Source organism: Lynx rufus, unplaced genomic scaffold, assembly GCF_022079265.1.
Source record: "Lynx rufus isolate CCGP_SWC_20201006 ecotype Redwood Valley unplaced genomic scaffold, mLynRuf1.p SCAF_1, whole genome shotgun sequence".
Classification (NCBI taxonomy): domain Eukaryota; kingdom Metazoa; phylum Chordata; class Mammalia; order Carnivora; family Felidae; genus Lynx; species Lynx rufus.
In genome coordinates, this window is record NW_025814823.1 from 24857663 (window position 1) to 24880091 (window position 22429).

General features: G+C 42.0%; 1 protein-coding gene across 1 annotated transcript in view; it reads left to right on the forward strand.

Annotated features, from left to right (window-relative positions):
- The window catches only part of CPB2 (carboxypeptidase B2), a 53458-nt gene that overhangs the window by 16049 nt on the left and 14980 nt on the right, over positions 1-22429 (forward strand). The window contains exons 4-10 of the mRNA XM_047078147.1: positions 492-567; positions 2762-2886; positions 4401-4509; positions 8469-8570; positions 11746-11850; positions 19004-19114; positions 21729-21822. Of these exons, the coding sequence (XP_046934103.1) occupies positions 492-567; positions 2762-2886; positions 4401-4509; positions 8469-8570; positions 11746-11850; positions 19004-19114; positions 21729-21822 (722 nt within the window). The remainder of the gene's footprint in view (positions 1-491; positions 568-2761; positions 2887-4400; positions 4510-8468; positions 8571-11745; positions 11851-19003; positions 19115-21728; positions 21823-22429) is intronic.

Consider the following 22429-nt stretch of genomic DNA (forward strand, 5'->3'; position numbering starts at 1 on the left):
AAGAAAGAAGTCCGTACTCTGCAGACTGACTCCCATTCAAGAGAACTGTTGACTTGGCAGTCGATTTGGAGCAGAAAGAATGAGAAAGTGTATGTTCTCTTTTTAACCCTTAGCCTGTAGCAAGAGCCTCTTTTCTTTTACTATTTAAAGTTTTTGGGGGCGCCTGAGTGGCTCAGTCGGTTAAGCGGCCGACTTCAGCTCGGGTCATGATTTCGCGGTCTGCAAGTTCGAGCCCCGCGTCGGGCTCTGTGCTGACGGCTCAGAGCCTGGAGCCTGTTTCGGATTCTGTGTCTCCCTCTCTCTGACCCTCCCCCATTCGTGCTCTGTCTCTCTCTGTCTCAAAAATAAATAAACATTAAAAAAAATTAAAAAAAAATAAATAAATAAAGTTTTTGTTTTTCCTTTTTACAATTACCTAGAGGATTATGTAAAAATAAACCTCATTTAAATTTTTTTATTTAACCTCAAAATTCTGTGTTATTCTTTCCCAGTGGCCAGGTTTTATCAGCTTTTCCTAGAACCTCCAGGCAAGTTCAGATTGTGCAGAATCTTACTACAACATACGAGGTAATTTTTCCCTCATTTATCTTTACGTTTGAGCCTTGAATAACACGGGTTTGAACTGCGTGGATCCGCTTACACACAGATATGTGAGAAAGAAAAGTATAGTACTGTAAATGTATTTTTCTTATGATTTTCTTAATAACATTTGATTTTTCCTAGTTTACTTTATTATAAAAATACAGTATATTCAGGTGCCTGGGTGGCTCAATCAGTTAAGTGTCCGACTCTTGATTTCAGTTCAGGTCATGATCTCACGGTTTGGTTTGTGAGATCGAGCCCCACGTTGGGCTCTACACTGATAGCACAGAGCCTGCTTGGGACTCTCTCTCTCTCTCTCTCTCTCTCTCTCTCTCTGCCCCTCTCCTGCTTGCACTTTCTCGCTCTCTCGAAATAAATCATAATCCATTGTTATTAAATAATTTATTATTCAATAAAAATCTCTCAAACTTAAATTAAAATACTGTATATAATATGTACAACATATAAAATATGTGTTCATCAACTGTTTATGTTATCAGTAAGCCTCCACTTAACAGTGGGCTATTAGTAGTTAAATTTTGGGGAGCTCAAAGTTATACGCAGATTTTCAACTGCACAGGAGTCAGCACCCCTAATGCCCACATTCTTCAAGGATCAACTGTATATCGGCTTCATGGTGTCTAAATTTTGTGTGCCATGTTCTCTCATATGTTGTCTGACTTAAATATAGCTGACATAAACCCCTCTTCTTATAGCCTTCTCCCCCTCCCCATAATCACATGATTTTGCCGGTGCTAAAATCAAAACATTCTTCATTTGTGCTATTGGCTTTCCAGCCAATTTCATCATAGTAGCACTTTGGGAGTGAAAGTTGGTACTTACAAAGATGTTATGATGACAGAAGTCCAATAGAACTTTGCTTACAAAATAATGGTTCTTAAAAAGGAGTAGGCAGCAATACTACAGGGGAGCGTTTGTTAAAATCTTCATGCTTGGGACCCATCTGCCCAGAATGCCTAAGGTGTAGAAAGCTGACAAGAGTTACAAGAGGTCATGGTAGAAAATTGATGGCCCCCTGCTTGTCAGTGAAGGTTCTCCTGAAGCAGACATCAAAACCAGGTGGAAGATGCCAGCTATGTGTACTAAGAGGAAAGCTTGGGAAGGACGAAGAGGAGAAAGTCGGAGATGGCAGGGGGCACTTTCAGACCAGACACAGCTCTGACACTTTTGCAGAAATGGAGACTTTGTAGATTCCGGGGCAGTTCCGATGAAGGTCTGGCTAGACCAGTGGTCAGTCCTGAAGCCAAAGCCACCGGGCTTTGGAAACCCATATCTCGCAAGAAGGTCCTGCAAGAATATGCCCTCAGTGCCTGGTCCGTGGCTGGCTGCAGCCCCGGGGCAGCACGGCATCAGGCTCGGGTGGATCAAGAGGGGCAGTGGCTGGGAAGGCCTTGCAACTATGCTCCTCTCAACAGAAGCACCGAGTGGTGCGTTTTCATGGCCATCACACCATGGACAGAGGACATACCTCTGGAGGAAGCGTTAGAGATTTAGAATCTTAGTTCTTAGTCTGCCACTTCCTACGTGTATGATTTTAGACACGCTGGCTGTGGGCCTTAATTTCTTCATTATTTCCACAATGGAAACAGTAACACCCGCCTCGCCTACATCAAAGCATAATTATAATGGTCAAAGGAAATGGGTGTGAAAATGCTTGAAAAAAGTGCAGTAAAGTAGAAAAAAAAAAAAGTCAGTACTATTAAAAGTCGTTGCCCAAAGCCCATAATTGGATTAAAGAAAAGGAGTATCAACATGATAACAATATCAAGGACATGGAATTTTTATTAAAGAAGATCAACAGTAAATTAACTTTCTTTCTAGACAGAATTTCATTTCTCCTTTAAACACCTGACATACACATCCAGCTTTAGAGTTGGGTCATAAATATATTCATTGGCTCATTCATTCTTGTCTAACCAAATATTTATTGAGTGCCTTGTATGTTCCGGGGCCTCTCTACTGGGGTCACAGAAAAGAATGAGACGAGCTCCCTGCAAAATAAATGTTTACACTGCCACGTGTGTGAATGGGGACCAGCGGCTAGGAAATGTCTGTTTCACTTCTCCTATCGATACACGGTTTATGGCTTTAGCTATAGATGAGAAGGATGCAAACAACTGTTTTCGTTTTTATCAATTCTTCCCCTTGAAAAATGCAGATTGTTCTCTGGCAGCCGGTAACAGCTGAATTTATTGAGAAGAAGAAAGAAGTCCATTTTTTTGTGAATGCCTCTGATGTAAGCAACGTGAAAGCGAATTTACATGACAACGCGATTCTGTTCAGGTAGGCATCGTTCAGTATTTCTTGAGCAGCCATTAGACGCACCTATGAGGCATTGTATTAGCAGCCAGTATGATTGCTTTCTGGAAAAAATAAATACTTACACTGAACATGACAACACGGAAATCTCTGAAGTGGACCGGTGATGAAGTTTAAGTGGCCAGCTCTGCGACCTTGGACAAGCGGCTTCACCTCTCACAACCTGGGTCTCTTGCCTGGAAATGATTCAGACTCAGTGATCTGGGGATCTCCTATAGTTCCTCCTTATTCCTTCCTTTTTTCAGTTCCTCTGCTCTGTGCCTAGACCTGGGGAGCAAAATTGTCATTCACTGTAGCAGGTTTTGTGGTATCTCTTGAAAAAGCAGCTGCTGAAGGGGATTCTGCTTCCTTCCTTGCTTTGCAAGGTCAGTGAACATTCCTGAACGTCTGGGCCAAACTAAACGTATCAGAGGCCATTTCTGTCCAGACGCCACACCCCCTTCCTCTCAGATGCTCCTGTTCAACGTCTCCATGCTATGTCCGCTGTTCAAGAGCCAGGATTCCACCTGCGACGCTAGCATTCCTGGAGGCCAAGCTCTCTCCCGCTCATCAATGGGCAGCCTTTGGATAAGACACTACGATGATTATTAGTAATATGTTATAGGTGTTTACCGCCTTCCTGGAACTGTGCTGAGCCCTTCTACACATTGCTTCATTTAATTCTTATTTACCTCTGTAAGATAGATACTATCCTCATTAGGCAGATGTGAAAAAACTGTTTCATACTCACAAAGGAATTTCTCAAGATCATAACACATAGAACATGGCAGGGCAAAGAGTTGAACTCAGACTTCTCTGATGTCAAAGCCTTGGCTTTTATCCGCTGACCCCTCCAAAAAAAGGAATAACATTAAAATGATAGCTAACTTTCAAACTGTTCATCCCAGGTGATGCAACAGCTTAATTCACTTAAAATGTTTGCCTAGTTAACAGTGTGGCAATTCTCAAGAGAATTAAACAAGCTGCCTTTCTGGTACCTTCTCTTTCCCTGTGCTTCTGTTTCTCTAGAGATTTGATCATCTTTGGCTATGCAGAACATCTGGTGTAGGTCAATGGCTGTCACGATGAAAAACAAAAAGAAAAGGCTTTCTGCTTCTCCTTGGTCCTCAACTGAAAACAGAATAATACAATGTTAGTCTGGATTTAAGAAAGTTGTCCATTAACCTTAAAGACACTGACGAATCACAGTCAAGGAATGTTGGTAATGGTGAGGAAAGGGTGAGTTTGGGGGGGCCTTCAAAACACATCACACAGGAGCCACTTTCTCTCAGCTCTCATGCGGGTTCCACCAAGAAGGTCTGTGAATTTCAGCCTGCTACCGCGTGAGGGGTTATTGTTTGCACCTTGATGAAGTTTACCTCGTTAAATTTCTCAGTGATTTTTTTCCCCCATGCTCACCTGTTGCTGTACCCGCAGTGGGCCGTGGGAGAATCAGAGTCCTGTTTGGAAATCAGCTGTCCCTCTGTTTCGTCCCCCAGCATCCTGGTGGAAGAAGTGGCAGATCTTATTCAACAGCAGACTGCCAATGACACGGTCAGCCCCCGGACCTCTTCCTCGTACTACGAACAGTATCACTCGCTGAATGAAGTAAGCCATTACGTTGCTCTCCAAAATCACTATTTTAATTTAATTAGCATGGCCATTTCAACCATGGGATATTATTAAAAAACAGAATTGGTGGAAGAGAGTAAAAAAAAAAATTACGATTAGGTTGATTATACGGTGGTAACCTAGCCTCTTGTCGATATCTTCCCTGGGGAGATTGCATTCTGTTTAGTAGTTGAGAGTGTCTCTAACTGCTAGCCGTAACACTACACGTTAAGGAACAACAGGAAATAAAAATAGGGCCTTTGTATTGACACTGCCCCAAAGAAATTAACAGTCTAATTAATCATGTGTCTTTGGACTATTACCCTGATCGTATTCTTACTGAATAATTGCTACATTTTCTCTCACTGAATTAGAGGAATTTACTCACTCATACTTAGTACATGGTAAATACGTGCGTTTTATTCCCCTTAGGAGGAATCTATTTAAATGAATAACGTTACTGATAATAATACCACTTGTATTTTTTTTTTTAACGTTTATTTATTTTTGAGACAGAGAGAGACAGAGCACGAACGGGGGAGGGGCAGAGAGAGAGGGAGACACAGAATCGGAAACAGGCTCCAGGCTCTGAGCCATCAGCCCAGAGCCCGATGCGGGGCTCAAACTCACGAACCGCGAGATCGTGACCTGAGCTGAAGTCGGACGCTTAACCGACTCAGCCACTCAGGCGCCGCTGTATTTTAATCTTTAAGAAGTTGATTTTTTTTCCCTATCAGTACTTACAGGTTCCCATTTGCTACAGGGAACCTGAGAAAAATGCTGCTGTTCGGCTGTAACCTTTCATGTAACACTCAGAACCGTTTCCCCATATTGTTAATTGAAAGGGTAAACTCCTTAGAGGACTTTCTTTTTTATATAGTATGCTCCAAGTAATAAAAATCCCTTGATACCTTTTATTCCTTCATCGGAGTATGCTGCTGTATTGCCTAATGTTAAGTATTTTTATCATCTTTGGCTAGGTGCCCAGAAACTGTTAAGGACCACATCCATGTTTTTAAGACATCTAAGACTTAAGAAATAAGAATCAATTTGCTATTTAATCTTCAAAAGCATCTGTTCCTTTCCAGTTAGTTAAACCGGAACTCGGTCGGCTTCTAGAATCCATGTGCCTGGCTGATTGATGGGGATCTTAAAATTGCATCCCCTCCTTTGTCTCTCCTCCCTTGTCTCTATTCCCCTGAGACGTCTCCCCTCCAGTGTCCCCAGTCTGATGCCGGAGATCGAGACGCTCGGTGGGTGTGATTTGCAAAATCACTGCTGTGCTGAATTCGATGGGAAGAGGGGAACGCCTGAAAAAAGTACTTTTAAATATTTTAAAAATATTTTTTCATGATTTTGTTCAAAAGGGTGACTTTTTCTTACCTTGTCTCCATGAGAGAGTGGGAAGGACATGGGGCAGGGGTGGGGGGGAAGGACATGACTATTAGTCTGCCATAACAAAGTGCCCCAGACTGGGTAACTTGGACCACAGAAATGTATTCTCTCCCAGTTCTGGGGGCTGGAAGTGCACCATCAAGGTGACAGCAGGGGTGGTTTCTCCTGAGGTGTCTCTCCTTGACTTGTAGACGGTTGCCTTTGCAGTGTGTCCTCACATGCCCTTCTCTCTGTGTGCACATCCCTGGTTTCCCTTCATATGTTTATGTGCTGATCTCCACTTCTTATGAGGACACCAGGCAGGGTGGGCGAGGGCCGACACCAGCAGTCTCATTTTAACTTAATTACCTCTTTAACGGCCCTATCTCCAAATGTAGTCCCGTTCTAAGGCGCTGGGGGTTACGGTTTCAGTGTATGAATTTGGAGGAGAACACAATTCAGTTCATAACAGTGACAATCCAGGAAACATTGCAGACCTCTCCTTCCTCCTCCCCTCAATCCTTGGGGTTCATAGGATCCATGGCCGTCTGGCCCTCAGGAAATTCCACCAAGTCCTTCCTTCGCCCTCGCCCTCGGCATTGATCTCTCCTTCAGCCCTCACCGCGAGGTCATCTGGTGGCCAGGAGAGTTCTTTTGTCATTGATTCCCACTAGGATCCACTGTAGGGAGAAAAACAAAGGGCCAAAAAATGCTTCTTCTCTCTCTTTTTAATGTTTATTTTTCAGAGAGAGAGAGAGAGAGAGAGAGCAGCAGAGGGGCAGAGAGAGAGGGAGACAGAGAATCCAAAGCAGGCTCCAGGCTCTGAGCTGTCAGCACAGAGCCCGACGCAGGGCTCGAACCCACGAACCTGCGAGATCATGACCCGATCCGAAGTCAGACGCTTAACCGACTGAGCCACCCAGGCGCCCCGGCCAAAAAATAACTTCTTAAGACAAATGGCGAAAGAAGAGAGTTATTCAAAGGGTGTTACCTTCACTAGCTCAGATTAGATTGTGAGATGAACAGTTTCCTGTAAAGCTGCCTTCACACAACACAGCCTCCCTGGTTGGAGGAAATGTACCGAACCATTAATATTGAAACACAAAATAGTTTCGTGTAGTAGTTGTCTCAGATGCACTCATGCCTTAGAAGAGTAGCATGGTACACAGAGGCCCAGCGAGGAAATCTCTGATGGTTAGATGCCCAACACTGCAGGCACGGACAGCATTGGTATTTGGTGACAGGTGGGCCTTCGGAGAGCATCTTAATCCCCAGCACAGGACAACCACTTACCCTAGTTATGCTACTTTGAGAGGATCCACGGTGCTCCACGTCCCATCAGCTTGAAATTACCTCTAGATAAGGTCCCAGAAATAAGCCAAGGGTTGGTCACTCCCATTGCAGAAGGTATACAAATACAAGTATGGCCCCTGAGAAGTTGGTCTGCAAACATGACCGAGTTCCATCATTCAAACCCTGATTTGAAGTGGACACTAGCCTCAAGTCAGGTCCGGGAGTTTTTGTCTCTTCCTTCCACTGTAATCTGGACAGAATCACAACCACCACTAGACTTGCAGCCAGGAGAAAGGTCCTGAATCAAACGAGAGAATATTTTTCCTGCAGATTGTCCTCACCCCTGCCTCCTATCATTTTACACATCTTGTTGCGAGTGCACAGATCTCCAGTGGGGAACAACGGTGATTTATCCTGTACAAAGACAGTGCCCAGGGCCTCTTTAGGTTACTCTTCTTAGGGGCGCCTGGGTGGTTCATTCGGTTAGGTGTCTGACTTTGGCTCAGGCATGATCTCACGGTTTGTGAGTTCAAGCCCCGTGTCAGGCTCTGTACTGACAACTCAGCCTGGAGGCTTCTTCAGTTTCTCTGTCTCTCTCTCTCTCTCACTCTCTCAAAAATAAATAAAAAGTAAAAAAAACAAAATAAAAATGAATATTAAAAAAATAACAAAAAGGTTCTATATAAATGGGAACTCATGAATGAATGGGAAAGAAGATTTCACACATGGAGGCAGGAATTCAATGTAATGAGCCTTTAAAAACAACTTTCAGGAGATACACTTTAAAGATTAACTTTTTCAGGGCGCCTGGGTGGCTCAGTTGGTTAAGTGTCTGACTTCAGCTCAGGTCATAATCTCATAGTTCGTGAGTTCAAGCCCCGAATCACACCATGCGCTGACAGCTCAGAGCCTGTAGCCTGTTTCAGATTCTGTGTCTCCCTCTCTCTGCCCCTCCCCCACTCACCCTCTGTCTCTGTCTCTGTCTCTTTCTCAAAAATAAATAAATATTAAAAAAAAATTTTTAAGATTAACTTTTCCTGCTTTGTGCTAAGTTTTTCAGTCCTTTTCTACTCTTTCTCTAACCCTTGGTATCTTTCAAAACTTTAATTTTATCTATTTTCTGAAACAGCAGAAGAAACACCCTGCCCCAACTGTTTTTGTTCCGTATTCTTTCCTTATGCAAAGGTTTTAAAGGGATCGCCTTGCCTTGATGAAATCGTCTCCTTCCTTGGGCCAGGAAAATGCTTTGAACTTGTTCTGCGACTAACTGCTGGTTTCTGCTTTGATAGATCTATTCTTGGATTGAAGTTGTAACTGAAAAGTATCCTGACATGGTTGAAAAAATCCACATTGGATCCTCATACGAGAAGTACCCGCTTTATGTTTTAAAGGTAGGCTGTGGGGGCGCCTGGGTGGCGCAGTCGGTTAAGCGTCCGACTTCAGCCAGGTCACGATCTCGCGGTCCGTGAGTTCGAGCCCCGCGTCGGGCTCTGGGCTGACGGCTCGGAGCCTGGAGCCTGTTTCCGATTCTGTGTCTCCCTCTCTCTCTGCCCCTCCCCCGTTCATGCTCTGTCTCTCTCTGTCCCAAAAATAAATAAACGTTGAAAAAAAAAATAAAAAAAAATAAAGGTATGCTGTGGGGGCAGTCGCTGATCTATCCACTTTGGAGAATGTGTTACTTCTCCAATGGTGCTTGTTATAACTTGCATATTTTTCTTTGAGCTATGGAAATATTTGTATTATGGGTCTTCCTCGGTTTTAATATCCAGCTATTTTGAGATTAGTTATTACCCTTACATTTTTTCCTTTACTAATGCAGGATGGATGGGAGAGTGAAAAGCCTATTTTCAGAATCCACTCTGTCTGTTTATGTGACATAGATAAGCCATTTTTTTTTCTCCTTTTTTTAAATATAATTTATTATCAAGTTAGTGAGCATGCAGTGTATACAGTGTGCTCTTGGCTTCGGGAGTAGATTCCTGTGATTCATCGCTTACATACGATACCCAGTGCTCATCCCAACAAGTGCCCTCCTCGGTGCCCATCACCCATCTTCCCTGCCCTTCTGGCCCCCACCCCTTCCTGAGCTTCAGTGGCTACCTTCATAAAATAAGGGAGTCGTCTGGATTATTTTTCTCAAGTCTGTTATTTACTTACCGCCACTACCACCAGCACCTCTGACTGTTTTACTTAGGAGGAAACAAATACAGAGGAATCTGTTGTTAGACAAACATTGACCCGGATGTAGTTTTTGGAACCAAAGAAACAGCTTAACAACCACACCAAGGGAAGGATAGGAACCAGGGCTATGTCGGGGGCCTGGGCAGTAGGACTAATGTGATAACTTCTGCTCCAATCGCTGTCCATTTGGTTATTTATTTTTAGTTGAATAAATTGGTCTTAGTAAAGGTCAGCGACTATGGCCACAGAAAGAATTTTTGGGAGCCATGAAATCATACTAATTCCTGCCTGTTAATTTCTAATTCTGCATTTCTTTTTTTGTTTGTTTGTTTTAGCTGTTCCCCCAACCCTTCCTCAAAAAATAATTAAAAAGAAGGTCTAGACAAAAAAAAAATTAAGCATTAGGAAATTACATTGGATTTAATAACATTTAATTTACATAGAGTTTCCCACCATTACCTATCTAAATTGTGATAGGTGAGCGTCTTTGTCATCTCGAGTTAAGATTTTGAGTTGGGGTTTCTGGGTTTTCATCTGTTTTGGCAAGTACCTACAGTAGAGACTCAAGGCAGACGTATGAAATGTTGGGTCCTCCTGGCAGCTGAGTTGGTCGATCCGATTAGATCCATGTAATTGTGGTATACACACCCATGACATTTGCTTTCAGACATGTTGTGTGTACTCTTTAGGACTTGTGTTTCTGGGTCCTAGATTTATATGTTGGAAGACCATGCTTCCCGCATGCCTCAGTCCCAGTCTTACTCGACCAAGGGTGTGCACACGCTGGAAGTCTTTGGGGTTCCTTCATCTTTCCAGCATCGGGACTGGTACCAAGAGAGTTTGCTTGGCACAGTTAGACAGAGAGTTGAGTCAGGCAACTAGTTCAGACAAGCCAAGGTTTCCCTTTAAATTGAGTAGGTTAAATTTGCTAGAAAGTTCTCTTTGTACTATTTCTCTCTTTGCGGTCAATGCCGTTGGACTTTCTCCCTTGCTTTCTTACTGGATTATCACTAGCTCCAGGTTAGTTAAGAACAAAGCCTCTTTGAGGGCTATAGATGGCAATAAATTTTTTTTTAATTTTTTTAATGTTTATTTATTTTTGACAGAGAGACAGCAAGCCAGTGGGGAAGGGACAGAGAGATAGGGAGACACAGAATCCAAAGCAGGCTCCAGGCTCTGAGCTGTCAGCACAGAGCCCTGTGCGGTGCTCGAACCCATGAACCATGAGATCACGACCTGAGCTGAAGTTCGATGCTTAACTCACTGAGCCACCCAGACCCCCCTGGCAATAAAAATTTAACTCTCTCCTTTTCTTGCTTTGAAATTTCAACTCCGCATATTTGCTTAATCTTAATGACACTCTTCTCCCTTCCATACCCTAAAATTGCGTGGGGACTAATTTTTAAAAGCAAATGAACCGTGATTCATTTTGTTTGGAGCTGTTTTTGAGAATACTTCTGAAGACACCAAAGTCTATCACTGAGGGCAAATTGGGAGCTCTGATTCCAGAATTGGCAGCTTGCACTCGGTCCCTACACCATGAATCGGAGCAAGGTCTCTGTCCCTCGACCTGGTGGTAATAAGCTTGTGCGAACTTAGATGTATGCTTCTTTTGTGTGAAATAGGGGAATAGTCTATATGTAAAAAGTATGCACCCTGGGGGAAGTGGTCAGGGAGTCCAAGTTTGTCTTTGGCATCACTGGCTTCCCTTTATCTTTAAAAAAGAATTTTTTTAACATGTATTTACTTTTGAGAGACAGAGAGAGACATAGCATGAGTGGGGGAGGGGCAGAGAGAGGGGGAGACATAGAATCGGAATCCGAAGCAGGCTCCAGGCTCTGAGCTGTCTTCACAGAGACCGATTGCAGGGCGCAGACTCATGAACCGTGAGATCATGACCTCGGCTGAAGTCAAAGTCAGAGGCTTAACTGACTGAGCCACCCAGGTACCCCATCACTGGCTTCCCTTTCCCCATCTTTCTTTGTACTAGTCTCCCACAGAAAGCTGCCCACCTTGTACACACCCCTTTACCCCACGGAAGTGTCAAGGTACAGCCTGAAATACTAGTGTTCTGGTCTTTATTTCTACCCTTCTGCCTTCCACCCTTTCTACCCTGTGGCATGACAAGTAATTGTGGAGGAACAAAGAGGACTTGAAATCAGAAGTCCTGACTGAAAACCTCAGTCCTGCCTCTCACCAGCTACGTGACCTTAACTAGTATCTTTTAGTCACACCAGCTTTTAATGTCCCTTGAAAATCCTCAAAGGGATGCAGAGAACAATGTGTGTTTCATAGATTTGTTGAAAGAATGAAACGCGAGCACTACATAGATGGAAGTTATTTTCCTGAAGTTTCTTGTTATTGTTGTTGGTTTTCCTTGGGCAGGTTTCTAGAAAAGAACAAAGAGCCAAAAATGCCATATGGATTGACTGTGGAATCCATGCAAGAGAATGGATCTCTCCTGCTTTCTGCTTGTGGTTCATAGGCTATGTAAGTATTCACATTCTCTTACACTAGGGTTTCTCCATTCATGGCCCAAGACGACCTGCGTCAGAATCCGCTGGGCTGTTTATGAAATGCATTTTCCCAGGTCACATCGTAGAATTCTTGCCTTCAGCTCTCTGGTGGTGAGGTTTGGTAATCTACAAATTCCACAAGCTACCCAGGTGACTTTTGTGCATATTTTTAAGTTTGGGGACTGTAACTTCAAGCATTTAAATCACCCTAAAGATGGTCTACCTTTTTCTTCCTGTATTTCTGGCTAGGGCTAAACACTGGAAAATAATTAAGAAATATTTTGCAATTGTAGTATGTTTACTAAGTAGAAGAAAGAACTAAAGCAATTACCTAAATTGAGTCCCAATTAATTTCTTACTCTTCTGATTTAAATAATCCAGACATCTTTGCCGTATTCTGCCCTTGGAAATTGAACATGAAGTACAACATTACAGAGCAGATCCTATTTTCTCATATGTTATAATGGGAGATTTTGTCCCTGAAGGAGGCCTTGGCAGCAAAAAAATCCATATATAAGGCAAAGAGTATGGCATAAAACCAAAAATTATAATGGCTATAAAGCTGTATAATAAATGAATACAGTAAAAATTATGCTTCAGCTCCCATAAAATGGGCATAAATGTTCTCTATATTGATTTATACAAAGAGCTGTTACCACTGGAAAACTAACCTAAAATATGTGTCCTTCTGCTAATGGTGATTGTCTCTGTATTCACAGGGATACAGCCACACAAAACAGATTTGTTTTAAAAAAATCAAAAGATAGTCACTTCCATTGATCTGTCTTAACCCATGACGTACATCAAAAGTGGAAATATTTCTGCCTCCACTGGGTCTTGTCAGATACAACACCTCTACCTCTCTTCCTTTGCCTCACCATCTGCTCTTACCCTCTGATGGGAGCTGCAGCCTCCCTGAGCCTTCTGGAAAGTTCCCAGCCACCACTGGTACCGCCCTGACCAAATGAAGATAGTTCTCAATGGACTAGATCGTTAACACAGCTCAGTCATTTAGTGATCCTTCCTCAACTTGGGTGGTTTATTCCTTTTAGGTAATGAATGAAGCAGCAGTTAGTGGAGGAAGAAACGTGCAAAGCAAGCAGGAAAGCACGCTTCTTTTCCTTCCATCACTGAACCTGGAAAGGACCAGAAAGAAAGGCTAATTCATATTGGTGAAGTTGTCCCTACTTGTCATCCCTCCCCGATTGACATCTCTTGTCTCCTATTACACATGCTCTCCTCCACCCACCCCCAATTGCTGAATCTTTGTAAGATTAAAGTATTTATTCTGCAAATATTTATAAACTGCCTATGAGGTTCCAGACTCTGGAGATACCATGGGAAATAAGATACGGCTCCAAAACCTTACAGTCGAGTATTTTGTCCCGACAAACATGAGGCTGATTTTTGTAGCCCAAGGCAACACGGTTCAATAAACTCTTGTTAATGGACATTTAAGGAGCTGCATCCTTGCCTGCCTAAAACTAATCTAGATCATCTGCCCTTCATAATGATTCGAACAACTGTAGAAGGAAAAATGAAATCCTTCGTTTTCAGATTTTTGTGGGGGCAGATTTTATACTTGAAAAGTAAAGAACTCAAAGACAAAGGGAAGTCTTAGCTTTTAAGTCGCTATAAAGGAAACCTACACCGTTCCTGCGTTTCTCCTCTCTTCTCGTGCGACTACCACACGCACACTTCTGACACCAGATGCATGGGGACTTTCTCCATCCCAAGCAATTCTGTGACACCAGCTGGGTGCCCGACAATGTAACTCACTTCTGACACTGTCTGCCTGGAGACCGAGTCAGATCCCACAGGGTGAGGGCTCAGCCGCGCCCCCACCTCCCCGCCCCCGTCACCCTTCAGATGCCAGTTGAAACTCCAGGCTGTTATCCACGCTTCTGACTGATCAGCTCTAAGTCAAAGGTTCCCACCACCTCCTCCTTGGGTTTGCTTCATTTGGCTAGCGTAGCTGAGGGAACTCAGAGGAACAGGTTACTTCTTGTTTGCCAGTGTATCATAAAAGGATGTCATAAAAGATACGGATGAACACCTAGGTAGAAGAGATGCATAGGATAAGGTCTGTGGGAAGGGGCATGGAGCTTCCCGGCCCTCTCCAGATGAACCCCTCTCCTAGCACCTTCCACGTGTTCACCAGCCCCGAAGCTCCCGGAACCCCTTATCTTTGGGGTTTTTATAGAGGCTTCACCTTGTAGGCATGAGAGATCATTAACTCAATTTCTAATCCCACTCCCCTTCCTGGAGGATATGGTTGGGGCTGGAACCTCCAAGTTCCTAATCATGGCTTGGTCTTTCCAAGAATCACCTCGTGAGGACAAAAGACGCTGCTACCACCCAGGAAATTTCAAGGGATTTCAAAGCTCTGTGTCAGGAACTGAGGTCAAGGACCAAATACTAGAACAAAAGATGCCTTCATTGCTCTTATCATTCAGGGCATTACAAGGTCTGTGCCAGGAACCAGAGTGGGTGTGGGGCAGAGACCAATACACACACACACACACACACACACACACATATATATATATATATATATATCGTACTCTCTTACTCTTTTCTCTAACTCAGTGTGGTGCAGTCTCAGCTTAGGAGAAACCCATTACTCTACACTTTGGGGAGCCTGCGGCCAGTCATTTCTTTCTATGCCTCTCACTCATCCTCTAGAGACCAATTTTAGACCCCTTCCACTTCTGCAAAGGCAGGGCCAAGGCTAGCTTGGGCATGACAAGCACCGGCCTGGCCCATCACAGGAGCCCAAGGAACATGTATGGGGCATCGCGCCTTGCTGAGCATTTTGTCTGCCAGCTGGCTTTTCTCAGTGCTAGCCTCCCTGTGAACCTCTGCCCAGGAGAATGCTCACGTAGCTGCACACAAAGTGGGCGCCCTGCAACCTTATGGCCTCCGCAGATTTCCTTCTGCTGCCCCTTACCTTAGCTGACAGGTGACTTGTGAAGGGCACTGCTTCACAGAAGCTGCATCAAGGAGACAGCCTGCTCTTTCTTTCGTATCTCCATGTGCCAAGGGACCAGAGGAGTGGATCGACATCCTCCTGTCCTGCTACAGGTATCCCCTGCTTTCCTAAAGTTCACATTATGCCATTCACTTTTACGAAAGACCTGCATTAGGATCGTGATGGCTTTTTTCCTAAAAGCAAAAACTCTCCTTCTTGCAGTAAGCAAAAACAGGTGCTGATGTAAAAGTGTTGGGAAAGTAGGGGATACCCTTCACTTTATCCCATTTTGGCTTATGGAAAGATTTCAGAGTCACCCTCGGCTTTCAGACAGCGGGGAAATCATCTGCAGTTACTGCCTTTTCCCCCAAATTCGCGATCTGATCTGATTGAACCACTCTTGAGCTTTCTTTTTACTGTCATCTAATGGCCTCCAGATAACTCCCTGGAACCTGGCTCGCGATTCTTTATTCCTCTCCAATTCTTGCTGTCGTTCTGAGTGAATTTAAAGTCCATGTGCGAGATCTAGCTAGTGGATAATCTCAGAAACTTGAACTCGACATCACTAAACCTAACCTCAACTCTGTTTCAGTAAACTTCTCCCATGGCTTTCCTCGGATCTCAAAACTAATTCTCTCCCTGACCTTTAGATCCAAAATATGGCTGAGGACAGTGGCCAGGAAGGATAGGAGGAGCCACTTAACAATCTGACTTCTTAATTTCCAATCCTTCTGTTTCTGTCATTCCTCACACCTGCTCACCACCCATTCACCCGTATCGTGAATGTCTTGTCCCCTCAATCTGCTCTTCAGGAATTCTAACACTAAATACCTGAAAAATTAACTCTCCTTCTTCTGAACCACCTTGTACATCCTGAAATTATTATCGTACTTATAGCATTGAATTCTTTCTGTTTCCTTTCCAACCTAACAGTTTTATCAGCTTGTTAAGGACAAAGATAATCTGTAAAGTCAGTTTTTGTTGATACAGTATAACTCATTATATTGTTTGGTCCACAGGGTCAGCACTCAACATCTCTTGTAACATTTAAAATTTAAATTGATGCTTCAGCTTTAGGCTGAAATACAGCTCTCGGGTTCAGAGAGTACCTACCATTGTGCTAAATACTTTGTTGCCATTGCAGAAAAACTGGGACTTAAGCTCTTTGCTGTATTTCTACTGGTAGCAGGAGTAACAGTTTATTTTTAAATCTTCCGTTCATAGGGGCTCCCGGGTGGCTCAGTCGGTTAAGTGTCCAACTCTTGATTTCCACTTGGGTTGTGATCCCAGGGTCATGGGAATGAGACCCACATCAGGCTCCATTGCTGAGCGTGCAGCCTGCTTGGGATTCTCTCTCTCTCCCTCTGCCCCTCTCCCCCCGCTCTTGCTCTCTCTCTCTCTAAAATAAAAAAAAAAAATTAAGAAAATCTTCCATTCATAGTATCTTATATGCCTTTTTGGACTAATTTATTCTGTCAAGTGGCTATTGGTGAATTTTTTGGCAGGTGTTGTTGTTGTTGGGGACCATAATAAGGACAAAGCTTTGGTGTGCCTCAGGAAAAGAGAAGTGAGTAATTATCTGCCAGAGGTCAGGCTAATAGGAATCAGTCAGGCCTTTATTTCCCACCCCTAATCTCTCATTCTTGTGCTGTCCTCTGGTACCCTCTTTCTTCTTGTCTTGTTTTTATACTAGGACAGTGAGTTCAACTTTGTTACTCGTCTTGTTGGTAAATCATTCCTTTGATAAATATTTATTTGTTGTCTTTTGTGTGTGTTTTGTCTTCAGCCACCTACCTCGTTAAGAGTGATTCATTCGCTAAATATAAAACCATGACTGTATATATCTTTATAAAATACCATGAAAACTCACTGGAGAGCCCCAGGATACACAAATCACAAATTGATAATAAATTATTAGATTAATAAATATGTTACACTTGGTTGAAGTGTTATTTTAAAATATCATGTCTTTAAACACAGTTGATCTGTTAAGTCATGTTACAAGGCTTATAGAAATCTAGAGGTTAAATTACTTCAATGATATGCTTATATGCCTAGATTGTATGCTTTTGACATATAAATAACTGGGTAGATGTCAAATCTGAAAATATCTTAATGAGTATAACATCATTTACAAGTTTAAGTGAGAATATTTCTTAGATTTCTCTGTATCTATGGAACTCTGCCCTTAATTCACACAATGCCTAGAAAAGAACACAGGTTTGCCCAATACCAGGTACAACCCAGTCTCACCCTTTAGCCGATCGGGAAAATATCCAAAGTCCTGAGGGTGCTCTAACCTTACCTAGCCGATCCATTCAGGTCACCCTCCCGTTAGGGTTCACTTCTCCTTTTATGGGTAGGCATTGAGAAGTCCCCTTAATGCCCAGTTTCCCTCCGTCTTTCCTTTTTCTACACCTCTCCCCCGAGGTCCTGGTTTCGTCCTGCTGCTACTCTTCAGATCACCAATTCCCATTTTATTCTGCACCCTCATCTTCTTTAAATGCACCCAAGCAAGCCTACCACTAGTCCAGATGGCACCTTTGTGAAAGGTCAAAAAAGGCATCCTTTGCTGGAACGAGTAGATATCCACATGCAAAAGAATGAACTTGGACCCCTACCTGACACCAAGTGCAAATATTAACTCAAAATGGGTCAGAGACCTAAATTTAAAAGGCAAAATTACAAAATTCTTAGAAGAAAACATAGAAGTAGTCAATCTTTGTGCCTTTAGGCGATTATTCATTAGGTATGACACCAAAAGCATAAACAACAAAGTTCAAAAGAGAGAAATAGGGCTGTACCGAAATCAAAAATCTTTGTGCCTTTCAAAGAATGTCATCAAGAAAGTGAAAAGACAACCCATATAACCGAGGCAAATTTTTGCAAATCACATATATGATAAGGGACTTGGATCCAAAATATATAAAGAATTGTTTACAAATAAACAATAAAATGACATATAGTCCAATTTAAAATTGGGCAAAATATCTGAAAAGGTAACTCGCCATATACAAATGGCCAGTAAGCATATGAGAAGGTATTCAACATCATCAGTCATTAGAGAAATGCAAATTACAACCACAAGGACATATCACTTCCGACCCACCAGGATGGCTAAAGTTCAAAAAGGATAATCACAAGTGTTGGTAAGGCTGTGGAAAAATTAGAACCCTCATTCATTGCTGTTGGGATCGTAAAACAGTGCAGCCACTATTTTACAGTTTGGCAGTTCCTTGAAAGGTTAGGCATTGAATTAGCATGTGACCTAGCAATTCCACTAGTAGGTACACACCCAAGAGAAGCAGACACATTTGTTTACAGATGTTCATGCATCCTTATTCATAATAGTCAAAAAGTGTGCCCATCGACCTCTGAGTAGATAAAATAATGTGGAATATCCTTATAATGGAACATCATTCAGCAGTGAAGAGGAATGAAATACTGACTCATGCTACAAAATGGACAAATCTTGCAAGCATTATGCTAAGTGACAGAAGCCAGACACAAAGGCCATGCATTCGATGATTCCATTTATATGAAATACCTAGAATGGGTAAATCCACAGAGATAGGAAGTTGATTAGTGATTGTCAAAGGGGGAGTATTAGGTTCCGACAGATGATCCATATTAGCTCTGGAGTTTTTTGTCCAATAAGCAGGACTCCAAACAGAATGGGTAAGTGAGGGTTTGAATGCGTGTTTCATAGATTTGTTGAAAGAATTAAAATGAACATTTTGACTCCCCAAGTTATAAGGACAAAGTAGAAACTATGTAGTCATATCTGGGCATAAGACAAAGTTAGTTTAAACTCCGATTGATATATGGATTATTGAAAAAGGAATGGAATTACATCTAAGTTAGAATTCTTTTTGTTTCTTGAAGAAGAAAATTTTAGAAAATATACGGTGCTATTTTCTGCCTCCAATAAATAAGAGGACCATTTGTCCCCTATCCAAGGCATTCGCCACCATTGGGCAGTCTAGTGCCCTGAGTTCAGACTTGTCAAGGAATTAATATTCTTCCTGAAAGTTAAAGATGCAAATCCAAACATACGAAATGATGTTTTAAAAAATATATAATGCATAAAGGAAACAGACTAAGTTTAGAAGGACTTAAGAGAGATATTATTAAACATACTTGGTTTAATTTGTAGGTAACTCAATTCTATGGGAAAGAAACCCTATACACCAGTCTTCTGACACAAATGGATTTCTATGTGATGCCGGTAGTTAATGTGGATGGTTATGACTTCACATGGAAAAAGGTAGGTAAAGGCAAAGAAAACAAAACACGCCCTAGTTGGGGATAAAGGATGCACCGATCGAATTATTCATAGAATCCTGGATCTTGGCACAATGGTTTTATTTAATATATAAATATCTTTAAATTCTTATTATGGACCACTTCAAACATATGAGTGGGAATAATTGTATAGTAAATTCCTCTGTACCTACCACACAACTTCGTCAATAATCAGCTCATGGCCAATATTTTCTTGTCTATATCCCCAACCCAATTCTGCCTTATTCATATTATTTTGAAACAAATCTCAGATAGCATATCATTTCAGCAAAAATATTTCAGGATGCATCTCTAAGATAGGTCTTAAAACAAGCACAGTACAATTGTACCTAAAAATTAACAATACTTAATATCAGAAAATGTCCAATCAAATTTAAATTTGCAATTGTTTCATAACTTTTTTAGAAAAATTTTCTTTGATTCAGGATCCAGTTAAGGCCAATATATTGTGATTGGTTTAGGTATATTTTAATTCTATTTTAATCCATAGATTCTCCCTCCATCTCTCTCTCTCTCTCTCTCTCTCTCTCTCTCTCAAATTTTTCTTTGCAATTTATTCATTGAAGACAAGGTTTCACATTGTCTGGATTTGCTAATTGCATGGCCATGTTGCAATTTAACACTCCTCTGTCCTCTGCATTTTCTAAAATTTGAAATTTGGATAGTAGGGGATAAACCAGATTCAGATTTGACTTTTTTGGCAGGACTGTTTCATAGTGATTCTGTGTTCTGCATAATGTCTGGTTGTATCTCCTTTTGTGACATTAGCTACAACAATGCACAATGCCTAGATCCATCCATTCTTACTAGGAATCATTTGAATAGCATTTCGATTCATAAAATCATAAACTGCAAGATTGAGAGAAGCGTTTTAACTGCACTTACATTCTGACAGAATCACATTCTAACTGATATGTGAATTTAAAACCTTAGGACCCTTTAATTCAATTGTGAACATCTAATATGCGTGAGTTTCTTAGTCAATCTCATCTATACTGGAAACCATTTTCAATGGTATTTCTAGCCCATCAACATCATGATTCAGGAAAATTACTCAAGCAATGGAAGTTCAGTCCTTTCTAATTTAATGAGGAGCACATCAAAGCATATTTGAGCATATATAAGCTCAGAAAAGCCTCCTGAGCCGCACATGTAAACACTAAGGGGAATGAGAATAATCAGAGTGATTGGAAACATACAGGGTTGGACAAAAATTGTTTCGTGGAAGAGGAAGAGGTAATTTTTGCAGAAGAAATGGCTGGAAATGGTGAAGGAGATTGATTGAAAAAGTTATCGCAAGTGAAAGGAACACCGAATAAAAGCTTGTAGGGAGGACTGGGCAAATCCTGAGCTTAGTAAATGAGAAATCCCTAGAACAGTACCTAACAAATTTGTGTCCAATAAACGATCACAGTCATAGATTGATGTTATGATAGACTTGTTCCTTTACTTGAATCACAGTAGAATTAGGCCATCCTTAGCTATTCCTACCCTCCCACTGTCTTTGTGTCTTAAAACTGCCAGTTAGTCCTTGCAGTGTGAGAACCTAATTTCTCCAGGGTAATTCTTGCTACTAAACCATAAGCCCCCCGCTGGAAGCGGACCAGGAAGCTGGGCAGAGGGTTGATGACAGCGGGGTAAATTTGCCACATCATCTCAACTACAGGTTTAAACAAAGTCTGTGCAACTGTGTACATGATCAAATTTCTCAGTTTGTCCCCAAGAACCCAATGGGGCAATTCACTTTGTGTTCACACACCAGGATCGAATCAGTACAATCAAAGGAACCATCGGGCTAGAAGTGTCTTCACATCTCCACCTCCTGACACTTTTAAATGAGAGAGTTTAATTCAATCTAAAGAGAGCATTGAGGGGTGCCTGTGTAGCTCAGTCGGTCGGGCATCCTACTCTTGATGTGGGCTCAGGTCATGATCTTACGGTTTGTGCGATTGAGCCCCACATCGGGCTCCTCCCTGACAGTGCAGAGCCTGCTTGGGATTCTCTGTCTCCCTCTCTCTCTGCCCCTGCTCTCTCTCTCTCTCTCTCTCTCTCTCTCACACACACACACACACACACACACACGCACGCACACACACACAGAGTCTCTCTCTCAACATAAATAAACTTTATTTTTAAAAAATATATAAATATAAAAATTAAGTATAAATATGAAAAAAATAAAGAGAGCATTGAGACTCATGAGTCATCATTTTCATTCTCATTGAAATACAAAGTTATTTTCCTTTTCTCAGAAGAAATTAAAATGGAAGCAAACAAGATTTAAAGAGAACCAATAACCAGCCTTGCAAAGCCAAATGAAATTTCTGTTGGTATGGGTCAAAACTGATTCAATATCCCCATTTCATCTGGTTCACACTGAAATAGCTTTGAGAGAACATGGTCGAGACCTGGATAGAGACAGGGCTGTGCAAAGGAATGCTGTGAGGACAGTGGCAGAGCAGAGTGATGGGTTTGCAGGACAGACACACAACTCTGGTCACTTAGGCTTTAGAAGTTGTGTCTTTGCTTGAACTGCAAACATGGCCATCCTGGTTATCAGTATTTTGTTTGTTTAGAATCGAATGTGGAGAAAGAACCGGTCTTTTCATGAAAATAATCGTTGCATCGGAACAGACCTGAACAGGAACTTTGCTTCCAAACACTGGTGTGGTAGGTCGTTTGCTTTATTTCTGGCAATGTTCATTCATTTGAAAGGGGACATTCACAGAGAAAGGCCTATTAATTCAGAGTAATTACAGGGGAGGCCTATCTAAATCAGGAAATAATTCAAATAGGCTATTTAGTTAAATGCAGTGCCGTAAATATGCACAATTCACCTTAACCCCTCCACCCTTCCATTTCGTCTTTAAAAAAAGGAATTTGGTGGGCATCTGGGTAGGTCAGTCGGTTGACTTTGGCTCAGGTCATGATCTCACGGTTCACGAGTTCAAGCCCCGCATTGGGCTCTGTGGTGACAGCTCAGAGCCTGGAGCCTGCTTCAGATTCTGTGTCTCCCTTTCTCTGTCCCTCCCCCACTTGTGCTCACTCACTCGCACTCTCGCTCTCTCCCCAAAATAAAAAAAAATAAACATTAAAAGAAAAAGGAACTTAGGCCGGTTCCTTAAGGTCCCTTTTAGCTTCAAAATGCTAATATTCTACTTTTCTAGAATAATAATGAAGCGACTGTTAAAAATCCTACTTTAAAGAAAAAATAACATTCATCATTAGAGTATCAAAGACCAGGGTAGGGTGAGTAGCTCTCCTTTTTAATTGCATA